The following is a 15,348-nucleotide window of genomic DNA, read 5'->3' as shown; positions in this document are numbered from 1 at the left end:
CAGGATCCAATGGTTTTGGGTGGTCACTTGTCATGTGTGGTTTCAAAACACCAAAATGAAGATGGCTTTATTTTGGGACGTCACAGATCACAATGTGGCATCCCTTTAGCTTTCTGCATGTATAATATACAGCCTATGCTCAAATATTGACCTTTGTCCTCAGTGGCCAGAAAGAGGGAGGCAGAGTCGCTGATGGGCTCCTACTGTTGTAACGTAAAAGGTCTCATTCACGAACCTCTTTTTCACATCAGTCTTTTGTTTGTAACTCGAGCCACAGTCTGGCGTCAGTTGAATTTTTAAGCCATCTGCACTCTGGAGGAAGAGCTCGGGAAAGGTTTGCCTTTTTGGCTGACCTGGCTCCCCGTTAAATTCAGAATCCAGTTTAAGGTTTTGACCTTGACTTTCAGGGCTCTGCATGGACAAACACCAACATATATAAGTGAACTTTTACATCCATACATTCCCAGCAGGTCCCTGAGGTCATGTGACCAGGGCTTGCTTGCCGTCCAACACACGAGGCTGAAAACAAAAGGCAACAAAGCTTTTGGATCTGTGGCCCCCAGATTGTGGAAGTCTCTCCCTTTGAGCCTGAGATCTGTGGACTCAGTGGTCGCTTTTAAAAAACAGCTAAAAACTCATCTTTTTAAACTTGCTTTTTGTTGATTTTTATTTTTAGGTTTCAGCTTCTGTGAAGCACTTTGTGATTTTTATCTTGATAGGTGCTATATAAATAAAGTGTTACTTTACTTACTTTACTTCTCAGACACTTGTTGGAGTTTCTTCCAGCTGTTGTTGTTTAGTTGTGCGCGCTTCTCTCTCAGAGAAACTCCACCACTTTCTCCCAGATGCACCGTGAGATATTTGTTCTTCCTTATAAATATAGAACTGGGTGAATGACATTATGCAAGAGTGGACACAAGTGTGAGGATTTTGAATAAAACTGATTCAATAACACAAACGCAGTGTTAAGAATAAATATTCTGGTCATACATACCTGCCCATATTAGTGAACGAGACCCACTGTCTTCTTTTCTACTTCTTGTTCGAACTAAATCCGTATTTTTTTAAAAGTCTCCTCAGGCAACGAAACTCTTGTTAGAATTTGTCATGTTAGGAAAAGTCAGTTTAAATAAGCTCCTATTGGTTTGTAAAGATAACAAAGTAAAGCTTGAAAAGTTTCCTGTTATGACAAGGAAGTGATGAAAATTCATCATGATGACTTACGTAAGAGAAACTAAGAGGAAGAGGAATACTCGGGGACTCCAGCACGGATCCTCGGAGTTCAGGAACAGTTAAAATGTGAGAAAAAGCAAAAATCTTACACAAATTTCAAAGCCTGGCGTTCTTATTGAGATTGGCTGTGACTAAGGTCAGCGGTTTCCCTCGATGCACCATTTGTAGTGAATATTTGTACAAATGTTGGGTAAATAAAGTATTAATAAAGAGACTCTTTTAAAAATAATTTTATTCCCTTTTTTGAAAACATTGTCATCAAACACATACTGAAAAAAACCACTATTAAAAACATCCCATGGAGAACATACAGTGAAACTACGGAAACCTGCAGTAACCTCTTTGTAGCGACAGGTGGTGTTAGTAGGATATAAACGGTCTGTGAGGATGGAAAAGAGGAAAGATGAGAGCTAATATGAGCCGTACAATGACAGGGGTGAAGCATCAGATCCCAGAGTGACGAACCTCCGAAGGTGTGTCAGCGCTATAAAAATGGAAGACGAGTAGCCGTACTAATAATTACAAATTCTAGGTGTGGCCCCAGACACACCCTAACATATTTGTTCTTTTTTAAGTGTTCATGATTGGCTGAAAAACACTGAGAGCCAGCTCGAGATCGCGTGAGCGGTTAAGGTGTTGCGTTGAATGGTAGCCCAGTCAGCTGAGAGGTCAAGGGTCGGCCTCCTCGGGGATGACGGTGAGGATGACATCCTCGTTGCCTCGCCTCACCACCATTCGAAGCGTGTCGTCCCGCTTTATGGCGGCGCTGACGTCGCTGGCAGAGGTGATTCGTTCGCCGTTGATGCTGATGATGACATCACTCTCCTTCAGGCCGGCTCTGTTGCAAAGAATGAAAAGAAACGACGAGTTATTCCAAGAATAAAAAGGCATTCCTGACCAGTGTTGGTCAAGTTACTTGAAAAAAGTAATCAGTAACTAATTACTGATTACTTCCCCCAAAAAGTGATCCCGTTACTTTACTGATTACTTATTTTGAAAAGTAATTAATTACTTAGTTACTTTTTAAAAACACGATTTACAACCTGAATAGGTGATAAAGTGATAGATCTTTCAGCCCAATTCTACTTTTTCTGCATAATCATCATACAAAATGTAATCAAATGGAAAAGTCTCTTTTTAAAACTTGTTTTATTAGTTTTAATCTTTTAACTTTATGCATCAAGCAAAAATTTAATTATCTGCAACATTCTCTGACTGGAAGAAATTAGTTTAACATTTAAACTTATTTTCTGCACATTCCAGCACATAAAATATATATTTTTGTGTGTGTTTACACTCAGTCTTTCAAATAGATGCAAGTAAAACACAGCAGAAAATAAATAAAGTCAAAGACTAGCGGTCCTGTTGTTCTATTTTCACCTGTAAAGCAGGAGTGGGGTAGGCGGAGGGTTACCCTGGTGCAGTCAGTGGAAGAATCCACGAGTTTCTCTGTGAGTTTCCCATTACGTCGTAGCTACTCGGTGCTTGTTTGGAAGTTTAGGGGTTTTTTCGCTGTAAAAAGAAGTTTTCTTCCCACGCACAACGGACACTAATGTTTTTGTCACTTTTTATGGAATCAAACTCAAAGTAAGGTCAGTACTTCCACGCTTTAAACGCTGCACGCTCATACTCTCTCTGCACTCGATATATGATCCATTGTTGATCTGCACACAGCTGTTGTCACGAACGTCGCACTCGCTTACGTCACTGTCATGAGACATTCTCGCAAAAAAATCACGGTTTTAGTAACGCAGTAACGCAGCGTTCCTACGGGAAAGTAACGGTAATCTAATTACCATTTTTGCAACAGTAATCCCTTACTTTACTCGTTACTTGAAAAAAGTAATCGGATTACAGTAACGCGTAATGCGTTACTGCCCATCTCTGTTCCTGACACACACCTTATTCCAGGGAGAGGAGGAACTGAAGGGCTGCACAAGATCCAGTGTAATACAAAGAAGGATTATTTTGTACTGCAAATCATACAAAGCTGCTGTAGTAGAGTCCAAGAATAAAAATGTACAGATGGAAATGACACGTGTGTCTGTGTTTCTGCCCTCATAGAGATTATTAGCTGTGGTAGTGACTGAAAATATGAGACTGACATTAGTAGTGGAAATGAGCTTCCTCTACATCCTCTAAAGGGGTCTGAAGTCAGCCTAGAGAAAAGGTGGGGAGCTCACTAATTTGCGAGGAGCTGACAGTAGAGCACCTTGTCCTCCACACCAAAAGTTGAGGTGGTTCGGATGCCTGCAAAGTGACATGTTTTAGTCATGTACAGCTGGGACGAGGCCCAAGGACAGAGTCTTCAGAGATTATAGCTCTTAGCTGGCAATACTGGGAATACTTTACTGTCCCCCTGAAAATGCGGGACGTCAGGCATCTTTGGTTAGACTTAGAAGCAGCAGAAAATAAAAAAAAGTACAGACAAAGAAGTTACTTTTTGGTAAAACACATTTTACGTGTGTCATCCTCCTGCCACGAACCCAAAGCCACCTCTTATAGTCCTTTAAACACAGACGCTCTACTTTCAGAGCTGAAACGATGCCAACGAGAAACCCAGATCTGCGCAGCTATGACTGAAGCAGTTTGTCCTCCCTGCCAGAGCGAGCTGGACGCTCTGGGTGGGAAACACTCACGTCCAGGACGTTTCCAAAAAGCAAAACAGCAGCTTTAAAATCAGAAGTGAACTTTCCATACCCCGCAGTCAGCACGATCAGAGGCTCCTCCTGAGTGCCGTCTATGTTCTGCATGAACCAAGCAGACAACAAGAAAACAAACTCTGCCTGCTGTTTCCTCAGGTGGGCCGCTGCGGTTTGCTTTCAGCACGCTTGAGTAGCAAAAAGCGTCTGCAGAAGCATGTTTGTAACCACCCAGCGTGCACTCTTGTACCTGCTTTAACATACGAGGACCCCTCCGATGCCAAATGTGCCACTTGTGCCTTGGAAATAAAACTCTCTGGACAGAGAGCTATCCTGTCCATATCCTGAACTCTTATACCCCGATGTGAACTTAGTAGACAGTGAAGACTAAAATAAAATGGGAATAAGAGGGTGAAATGAAACACTCACGCCTCAGCTGGAGTTCTGCTGATGACTTCAATGACGTACGCCCCAGAAGTGACATCTGGGAAGTCTGACTGCCGCTCCTTCAGCTCCTTAGCCAGCCTGAGAAAAGAGGAGAAAACCAGTGAGAACATGAGCTTCTGCACCGAATGTTTTCAGCACGTCATTCTGATGCATTTGATTCATTCTGGGCTCTAAAACTTCACTCGGATTAGAAGTGACATCCTGAGGACAGGGCAAACTCTGACGGCGATGAACTATGACCTGCATCATGCAGTCACCACCATTCTGGAGCAAAATGCCTGAAATGACAGGCCCAGATTTAAATGTCTGTGGTGCCTGAACCACGCTGACTGTCAGCATAATTAAAGCCTGTCAGAAAGAGCATTTTGTTCTGAAGTGCCCAAGGCTCCGTCAAGTATTCTGTGGTTTGTAAGCAAAAATAAAAGAGATTAACTGCCCCAAATATGATGAAGATGCTGCAAAATATGACACATGTATCATTTTTCTCATTATGCTGATCAGCGAAAGGACATTTGGTGTCTCCAGCAGGTTAAACGGTGCTCCAAACCAGCAGAAATGTTGTGTAGCGTTTTATCTTCTCAGTCATAATTTTATTTTTATTTTTATTTTTTTTGTTTCACACATGGTACAGCAGTAATTCATTTCCCATACACAACCTTCAACACAAGCCCTAACCTTTCAATTAAAGTAACACTGTTTCCATGCATGAAAAGGAGCAGGAAGAAGAATAAATTCTTATTGACGCCTGCCTGTGATATCTGTGATAATACAAGTAGGCGACCAAAATTACACTCTGACAATATTCTGCACATAACAAAACAAAACAAACAGAACAATATACTCAACAATGAGCAACACCACTAAATATCAAACTAAAAGGATCATTTTTCTACAATTAAATTCTATTATTTTCAACTTCTTCATATTGGTTTATCATTTTATTCTTATAGCAGATTTTGAATTGAGAAACATTTGTGCAACACTTAAGATGACTCAATTAAATTCAATTTCAAAAAACAAAAGTCGCCTCACTGAGAGAACTCCAGTTTCTTATGCCTGTGACTGTTGGACACATTTGCCTTTGTGTGGTTCGAGCAAACCGGTGCTTAAAATAAAACTTCCTTCTGTCAGCCCCATTTTCTGAGCACAATACAAATAAACTTTGTAACTTAAGAGGTAGTGTTTTATTTTTTTCTCTAAACATAATAGTTAATGTCTGTAATTTCACTATGTCTTCTAGTTTTAATAATTTCGATTTTATAAACAAACTATTAGTGTGTTCTCTATATTTAACATTATGCATAATTCGAATCGCTCTCTTCTGTAAGAAATATAATGGTTTCATATTAGTCACATATGTATTCCCCCATACTTCAACACAATAACTCAGATAGGGTAGAAACAATGAAAAATATAATATTCTCATTGTCTTGTAATCTAATATATATCTTACATTACCCAGGATATAAATACTTTCTATCCTGGGTAATAACATTTGTGTTGCCAGTCGTGATTCACAGCAGTCAGAATGGCATCTGTGCTTCACGCTGCATTATCACTAAAACAGAGTATTCCACACTGGAGCCGTATTGAGAGCATTAATCCCTCTGAAAATGTCTTTCACAAGAAATGGTCTCAAACCTGGGAGATGTTTTCTAATTGTTGTGTCCTTTTAATACCAGTATTTTAATATCAGTATGATTGTATTTGAGTTTATGGTAATTTTGATTCTTCTTTTCATTCTTTTTGAGTGATTCTGTGGAGGTTGTTCTGATTGGATTATATCCCAGTGAGTCACTGATTCCTTGATTGTTTTCCCCTGATGTTACCGACCTCCTGCTCTCACCTGGATCCCCTTTATTAGCTGCACTTTGCTAGCACTCCTTTTTGCCTTCAGAACTGCTCTTTGTGCCGAAGCTTCATCAAGATGCTGAAAACATTCCTCAGAGATTTTGGTCCTTATTGACACGACAGCATCGTTTAGCTGCTGCAGCTGCACATCCATGATGTGAATCTTCCGTTCCACCAAATCATGAGGATCTACTACAGGATTAAGTTTAGGTGGCTGTGGTGGCCATTTGAGTCTTTGTGACAAGGTGCTTTCTCCTGCTGGAAGCAACCATCAGAAGATGGTACACTGTGGTTACACTGGGATGGACATCGTCTGTTTTTCAGACCATTCTCTGTAAACATGGAGATGGTTGTGACGATCTGAACTATTCAGACCAGCATCCACGCTAGGGGTGGGGGAAAAATGGATACTGTGTAGCATGGTGATATTTTGTTTGCTAATAATGTATGGATACAGGGACAGCAGAAATCGATATTTTGTTACAAAAAAGGTTTTTGTGCTCTGACTTCAGAGCATGTTGATCCTTTTTCTGAGCAAGAATCCTGACATTCCTTCACTGTCCAAATGTGTTTAACTTGTTTTTGGCAGCAATAAACATGACAGTTTACTTATTTTAATTTAAGACATGTTTTATTTTAATTAAGTTTAAAACTTTTTTATTTAATGTAAAATTATATTTTGTTTTAATTTACTTTCAAATTCTTCAGTTGCTGAAGGGGCTGCATAGTTTTCATAAACTGCATAGTTCAGAATAGCTATAATTGTACCAGATGGTTGATTCAGTTAAGTTGGACTAGACTGTAATACAAACCGTTCAGTTTGTCAACAATAAAACTGAAATGAGGGAAAGACTGAGTGTGAGACTTTGATATTAGATAAAATGAATATTGATAAAGTTTACCTTTATGTACAGAATCTGAATATCGCAAAATATTTTTAAAAAATTGCAATAATATCGTATCGTGCGTTAAGTATTGTGATAATATCGTATCGTGCGTTGTATGGTGATTCCCACCTCTAATCCACGCCATAATCAAGGTCTCTGAAATCACCTTTCTTCCCCATTGTGATGCTCAGTTTGAGCTTCAGCAGGTCATACTGACCATGTGCAAACACCTAAATGCACTGAGCTGCTGTTACAACTGGCTGACTGTATATTTGCATTAAGAAGGAGTTAAGCAGGTGTCCCCAACAAAGTGGCTGGTGAGTGTATATCCCTTCCCTTTCTCAAACCTTCTTTTACACTCTCAAGTGTGCTCGTTGGATTTTTGCACTCAGCCTTTTATGAATATTGATCAATTTCAGCTTTTATGTTTTTTCCGGCTGTTTTATTTAAGGAAGCTCCAAAATGTAAGGACTGATATACATCAGCCAATCGTGTCCCGATGTGCAGCAGCAGCATGTTTTCACTTGCAGCAGGCTTGAAAGTGCATCACCACATGATAGGTTTGACATGAATAAAGCTGACTGATGATCACTCGAGGAGGTGACCTATCATCTTGGCTTCTTGCGCAGTGTTGTGAAATGTAGAAAAATCGGTACTTGGATGGAGGGTGAAACTTGAAAAGCGTAAATGTGATGGCAGATCATTTTAAAAGTGCCGGAGGGCATGTTCAAAATTAACAAGCTGTCATAAAGTGAGGGTTGTTTTGGTGATTTGGGGAGTTTCCTGCTGTGACTCTCGGCCAGCTGAGGCGGTTACTCTGACCCGAAGGCTGTGAACGCGGCCTGGCCCGGCTTACATTCCTGCTTAAAGCGATCATTTGGCAGCGGGTATCGAAAGCTAACGTCACCCCGTCGATATGATCACCGCCCTGATTATGTATGAAAGTCAGGATTGAGAATCATTATTTTAGGGATCCAGGGAGCGTCAACAACACACTGAGTCAGGATTTAGATTTTCCAGGCCGCTCTCACAGAAATCAACACATTAAATAATCTTTCTATTTAATCCTGTTTAAATGCAGTTTAGATGATTTTTCTGTGGATGTCAGAAGTAGAGGAGGGGAAGCTGGGACTTACGATGATGTGAGACTCATCATTCTGACGCCGATGTATTTCTTCTTCTGTGGTGTTTTACCTGCAGAACATAACAACAAAAAAACCCATGATGTCCATGTTACGGTCAACATCGTCATCCTCTTTTATCACGTTTATCTAGTTTTAAAATCAACGAGTCTAAAGTGAAATGTTTAACAGGCAGCTTTGAAATCTATCTTTGAGTTTTAGCTACAGTACCGTAACTTAACATAGCCATGGAAACATCTCAGAGTTTCAGGTACAGGTACGAGAGCTGGAGCCTGGAGCTTGTTTACTCTGGTCAGAGTCAGTTCATGAGTGTGTAAATGTGTGGCTTTTTCTCTTGATTTGGTTTCATTTCAAACTGAAAACCACCATCAGTCTTCTTATTGGCTAAATCAGTCTGGGGTGAGAGAAATAAAGGTGCTGTGTTTTTCAAATCTCAAATCTGCTGCATACATCTGACAGTTTGGTCAGATCGCGTTCTGGTCGTGAGCGAACCACTCTGGAGTTACGTTTAGTTGTCTCAGTGCAGTTGTTTTGGTCCGCACCCGAGCATGATTACCGAAACAAACAAACTTCATCAAGGGGGAAAATAAACCGAGATTTATTTAACAGCAGCTAAAATCCACAGATGTCCACATGAAACTATTTGGGCTGGAAAAACAGATTTTAAGCCTTTTTAAAAAACTGTACTTAAGTCAGTTTTAGATCCAGTTTAGGTATTTCAATCTAAAGAGACAAAATCTGGGTTTTGTTTGTAATTTCAAAGCTAAATTGCAAAAAAATGGTCTCTTAGAGCGATAATGTTGATGCTCTCTGGGCATTTACTGGAGAAAACTTTCAGGGCTCTCATCTCCACCTGGGATAGGTGGGCGTCAAATTAAGTTATATGGTCTCCTTTTACCCACATTTAATCCCAGGCTCATCCTCTATCTGTGGTTCCCGATACTCTCCTTTTTATTTCCTCTTTCCTCTCGCCTCTTAAATACTGAGCCTGGTTCTACTTTCTTCCTGTTAAAAGGGAGTTTGTCCTTCCCACTGTCACCTAATGCTTGCTCGTGGGGGCGTGTTGTGCGTGCTTGTGCATTGTAATGAAAATTCTTCACGGACAAGCTTGAGCAGGCACACGGACGTCCACACGCTCTCGCCAAATGATGACAGGACTGCTGTGATTTTGCCATTTAAATAAACTTGGATTCAATTTAAAAGTAATGAATGATTACTGCAGCTGAACAACGGAGAGAAACCTTAACCCTTATGTCACATGACAAAACTACTTTAGTTCATAAAGAAGTGTTTCCTTGTAAATCTGAGCTGAAAATGTAGTTTTAAAAAATCTGATTTCAGGTGTGAACGTTTATTTTGATTTCGTAAGGAATGACCTCAATATTCCTAATATAACTCTGTTACTGCATGTTTACAGCAGTTAGGAATTTCTCTTCATCTGTGTTGAGCTTTTATTGCTTTTTAAACTGCACGGGTCTTTCTCTATAATTTAAAGAGACCTTTGTCTACTTTTTGTAAATTATGAGGGGATATGGCTGGATCCACAGCTTTGTGAGTGTTCGAGCATGTGAGACTTGTGCCACGTTGCTCTCTTTGGCCTCGTCTGCTCCGTCTCTCTGACGTCAGCTCTGTGATAACACTGCTACAAACCTTTAGCTTGTCTGTCGTGTGACTCTGCCAGGAACTGTCTGATCTTGTCCGAGGGGATGGCAAAGGAGATTCCTGCGGTGACCTTCAGAGTGTTGATGCCGATCACCTCCCCATCCTGCAGCACACACACAGGAACAAACTTTAATTTGCCAGCGTCCCACATGAAGCTTGTGAAACAGCCAATCTGACGCCTCTTTTTTTTTCTGTGGCTGACTGAAAACAAGCTTCTAATCAGAGTCAGCTGTGGACCGGGACCCTGCGCCAAGCGTTACCTAAACTCTTTATTTACCTTTCCTAATAAGGACTTTATGCTTCTTGGTCTTTATTTATATGAGGTTATGTGTTTCTCCGTTTTGCAACACGTGGATGTGGTCCAAGTAAATGCAGAGCTCAGTTTCTGCTTCACAGATATCATTCTTAATGATACGGACGCAGCTCAAACAGGTCATCTCACTTTTTCTCCTTCACTTACCAGATTGACTAGTGGTCCTCCAGAGTTGCCGTACTGCAAGAAAACAAACAAGCAAACAGTTAACGTGAATTCAGTGAATATTATTAAAACTATTATTTAATGCTTTACCCATTGAAAGATTACTAGGAGAAACTTTTGCAGCTCTTTTTCTGAGCTGAGCGGTTTCTGTCATATTTCAGACCTGCTCATAGAACAAAACGACTGGGTGTGCATCGGAGGATGCTGAGGGTGGCCTCTTCCTATCCAGCAACCCTCCTATTGTAATGGTCATCAAAATGCATCCTTATTGACATATCGAGGTGTCAAAATTTGTCATTAAGGGTGCAGGGGAGGTCTTTATGGGGGAAAGATTTAAGAGCGACCTCCATGGCTGAAAAATGACGAAAACATAGAAGCTTTGGAAAGTGCACTTCCTCTAGTGGCCACTTGAGGCAACATTATTTTTCTGAAGAGCTCTGAAGCCTCAGGACTAGTGTTTCTTTTACTGTGGCCATCATGTGACGAGAGGGGCGGGTGAAACTGTGAACCCATGATGAATGACCGAGCTTATAAAGTTAGCAGTAAGTGTATACAGAGGTCAGGCTAACGTGTCATTTTCCCATAGACTTCTATAGGACCAGAGATCCTTTGCAACTATCGCCATCTGGTGGCGCTCAGGTGGAATGCATGATTTTAGGCACTGGTAACAGTTCATTTCTTCCTTACATGTATAGTATATAAATATGTCTCCCCTTTTGAAATTATTCTAACACTTAAATTTGAATTATTAGAGATGTTTTTCAGACTTGATAAGACCTACACACTTTGTCCCCTCCCTTACATTGATGATGGCATCAGTCTGGATGTAATCCATGTCTGAGTTGCGCAGGCCAAGTTCTTTGCCTCCCCTTTGGGTGGTGCTGACGATGCCGGTGGTGACGGTGTTCTGCAGGGAGAACGGGCTGCCTATCGCGACCACAAACTCGCCGGGACGAAGGTCTGCCGAGCGACCGAGCAGCAGCACCGGCAGCTTCATCTGTTGCAACAAAGAGAAGAGACGGACAGGACACAGAGTGAGACACCACACGTGCGAATCAGCTGATCGAACAGAAGGAAGGGGTTATTTCTGTGCTGGTCTTGGTGCACAAAGCTACATTAGATTTGTTTAAAGACTTCTTTTACACGTTTTTCTTCTAAATTAGGCAAAGAAAACAGAAAGTGAAACAAATGATCCGAGTTTTTCCTGGCTCAAAAGGGCGACAGCTTTGATCCTCTTACTGTAAAAATCTCTGAGTGTCTTTCTTTGTTTGACAGAAATCTGCATTTTCCATTTTTTTTTCTAATCGTTGGATTATCAGAAATGACTTTTACGACTGAGCCCATTTAACAAGAAGTAAACAGTTTCACTTCAAAGCTGCTGAACATGACAAATGCCTCCATGTTGGGAAAAACCTTGATGGTGCACCATGATTGAAGGAACAGCAGCCCAGTGTGTTACCAGACACACACACACACACACACACACAGGTAAACAGCAGTTTATTCTCTTTAGGCCGGTGGAGACAGACGTGCGTTTCCTGTGGAGAGCTGACTCAGCTCTCTCACTCCGACGAAGCCTCCTCTTAGCCCCAAAACCCAAACTCTTAAATACAAATCACCGTTTCAGTCGTGCAGCCTCATTGCCCCTGAGGATCACCGCTCTCTTGCAGTTAAACCTCAAACTGTAACAAGTATTTAGTTATTCAGCCCTACAGTTACATAAACTGAGGTTCATTCAGTCGTTCTCTGTAGCTGTTCTGGTACATCATGCCTGCAAAGTTCACCTTATTCACCGTAATACATCTGACATGTGTAAAAACGTTAGATAATTCTCTTATTCTCTAATATATCTTTTAAGGAGGTTTGCCAGTTAACAGTTATAATCCTTAAAGGCAGTTATTGTATATACCTGTGTTGCAAATTGATGTAAACCTTACAAAACCAAACCGAGCATCAGACTATGACAAAACAACAGTTATGACATAATGTTCAACAGTGTTGGGTTAATGAGGTGTGAACTGAAGTTGAACTAGGACCAGGTTGTACTTTAGTGTAATGCCAGTTCGTACCACTAGGTGGTGCACTGAGTCTGTGGACTTAACCATGGAGACTAAGCTACGATGGCGGCCAGAAAAAGGCAAAACATTGTGAAGAAATGAATATGAAAGAAATATTAGAAGTAAAAACAGAACTTTTTAAAACAACATATTTTTTTCAGCTTATGTAAAATGCCGCCCCCTGCTGGAGTAACTTTAGTTAGATTTTCCTCTTTGGAGCTACACCTCTTAGTTTGTCTTTTAGTGACTACGCCCCCACCTTCACCCTCAGCATCACTAACACCACTGACCATCATCATCCATTTTTCTTGAAAGAAATAAGCTTCTTCAATTCTCCGAAAAAAAACCCCCCAAAACCTGGACTTTGATTAAGATGACCAACACAGAAGGCAAAGTGTCGTCTTAAAGGAAAATATTAAATATTTCCAGACAGTTGTAACGTAATAGGAGCAGTACTCGTGGGGGTTCCACAAGGTTCAGTTTTGGGACCACTACTCATTTGCCTGTACATTAATGAGTTGCTTCACAGCTGCTGAAAACACTACAAACACAGCACTTTTATAAGGTGCTGATCATGAAACACACTCTTCCTGATCTTAATCTTTCTTTTAAAGAGTGACATGAAGTTCTGCTACAACTATCTTCCATAAAGGCCGGCTGGTGTCCATATTCTATTCCTCGGCACAGTTTCCACATCATTCTCCATCATATCGATCGATCCCACCAACATGTGGCAGTACTACTGGCTGATGCTTTATTGCCACATGTACAACTGCAAAAAATGAAAATAATAAAATTAATAAAATAATATGATCGAGCTCAGGCTGCCAAAAAAGTTAAGTCACACTGCTGTGTTATTAAAGCACAAGTGTGAGGTGATTTTTAGAGTTCGAACAAATTGCTGGGATGCAAATCTAGTTGGATGCATTTGGTTAAATCCAGCAGATTTTTATTTGTACTGCTTGCACGGCAGCAGGTTGCACTTCTGATTAGCTGGCTCCTAAATTGGAGTTTTTCCATCCTCGTTACTGCAGTTTAGCAAAAGAAAAGCGGAGTGCACCTTTCTGCTACTGGAAATGCTTATTAAGTTTATTTTGCCAGTGAAGGTGAACTGTTTGGACTTTTATGAGTAATAATTGGTTTAAATGCACTTTAATAGATTCTTATTACTCCCTGACTTACTCAGTGTCGCTCTCTCCTCCTCCATCTCAGGGAAGCTTAAAGTTCAGGACCTCAAAGTTTCATTGAGGAAAACACAGTGAAACACTTGGAAAAAAACAAGGAAACATTGACCTTAATGTTACGAGACTAATACGTGGGACACCACCTCCTTACACTGTGAATTTCTTCATATTCATAAAAGGCAAAAAAAGGATGGTCTCCTTCCATCTTTGGTATACTCGCAGTTCAAAAACTGCAACACAATGTTGGCATCTCATGCACAGAGTCGCACTGCTGCAAACACTGCTCACACTCCCCCAGAGGAGATGCTGGGCTGATCTCGACAGGCGATGACTTAATGTCCAAAAGATGATTTGAACCCAGTTCCAACTGCTTGACTCACACTGACCCCACAGAGCATTTTCCCCCTGAACTTCTCACCTTCTCCATCCTTAAAGTTTATTTTTTTACACGAAGGTCGTCATGGCTGCCTTGCAGACTGACGCCACAAGCTTCATTCCTGGGGGACCTCCTCTTCCTTCCATGCACATAATTCTTATCTAGAGGCATGCAGTTGGTTTTCAGATATGCTGATATCACCTAAAGCTCAACACGGGTTTTACCGAGAATTTGTCTTCTGAGGCGAAGGCATGTCAGCACTGTGGTGATGCCAAGTGGAATCTGGGTTTAACCTTATCTGACAAACTGCTGTCCTCTGCAAATATCACAGCAGAGACTTCTTGTGCTTGTGTGGTGCTCCTGTAGCACATCCCAGCCAAAATCTAACCGTAAAACAACCCAAACCTCACCATCAAACTGCAAGACCGATATTCTGCTGGAGAAGAAGGACATCACTGAGTCACAAGGTACCTGAAAACATAATTTTTCTGCCTATAAAAATATTTATACTTTAAAAACTTAAAAATTGGCTATTAAAGACAGCGTAGCTTCATGTTGTTCGTTGACTCGGTGTTCAATTCCCACCTTCTTCCATGCATTTAAAATCCTGTGAACCGCAGCAGTCTGGAGGCCAACCCTCCGTGAACTGCCCGCTGGCCCACTTCACGCCGTCCTACTAACCTACTTCAGCCCCACATGGATGACGTGGAACAGAAAAACTGAGACATAAAGCAGTCCTGATGTTCGGACCCAACTTTCATCAACACCACACTCCACCAAGCATGACAAACGTCTGTTTCTCTGTAAGTGTGTGTGTGTGTGTGGTTTGTTTTGCTGCTGACAGACACATGTGTTGCCAATTTCCTCCGTTAAGTAACAAGCCTGAAGGCTCTGACCCACTTTTGCTTAAGGTTTTGTAAGCGAGAGAGTGACTCAGAAAAACTCTGAAGGGAGAGAGTGAAGGAGGGACAAGGTGAGAAGGAGGGCAGAAAGGAATGAAGGGTAGAGGAAATGAAGCAGATGTGACAGATGTGGAGGCATCTCAGCTCGAGCAGAAACCGGGCGTGCAGTGAAAGCACAGGTATGCTCGACACATCTGTACATGACTGCTGCCCGGGCCCGTGGATGCTGCGTCTGGATGAGTCACGGCAGGTGACGAAACGAAATAAAATGTGAAACCTGAAACAGAAGCTGAGTGTGAGATCGGAATCTGTTCTTTATTTCAGTCTCCCTGCTCACCCAGATCAGTGAAGTGCTTGAAATGAGCTTGAAAAGTGTATAAATTCTATAAAATACCAAATTTTGCACAAATCAAATTATTTAAATCATTAAAAAATAATTAGTAGCACATGTAAAAACATCATTCACTGTTACAGATGTTGCTTTACT

General features: G+C 41.1%; 1 protein-coding gene across 1 annotated transcript in view; it reads right to left on the bottom strand.

The window, feature by feature from the left end:
* Positions 1-1,450: 1,450 nt before the first annotated feature.
* Positions 1,451-15,348, bottom strand: part of htra1b (HtrA serine peptidase 1b) — a 33,470-nt gene continuing 19,572 nt past the window's right edge. Inside the window, exons 5-10 of the mRNA XM_085170517.1 lie at positions 11,145-11,339; positions 10,325-10,357; positions 9,853-9,967; positions 8,197-8,254; positions 4,305-4,400; positions 1,451-2,071 (exon numbers count right to left, since the gene is read on the bottom strand). Coding sequence (XP_085026643.1) covers positions 1,903-2,071; positions 4,305-4,400; positions 8,197-8,254; positions 9,853-9,967; positions 10,325-10,357; positions 11,145-11,339 — 666 coding nt within the window. The 3' untranslated portion in view covers positions 1,451-1,902. The remainder of the gene's footprint in view (positions 2,072-4,304; positions 4,401-8,196; positions 8,255-9,852; positions 9,968-10,324; positions 10,358-11,144; positions 11,340-15,348) is intronic.

Source organism: Neolamprologus multifasciatus, chromosome 8 (genome assembly GCF_963576455.1).
Source record: "Neolamprologus multifasciatus chromosome 8, fNeoMul1.2, whole genome shotgun sequence".
NCBI classification, from domain to species: Eukaryota; Metazoa; Chordata; class Actinopteri; order Cichliformes; family Cichlidae; genus Neolamprologus; species Neolamprologus multifasciatus.
This window is presented reverse-complemented; position numbering and strand designations above follow the sequence as displayed.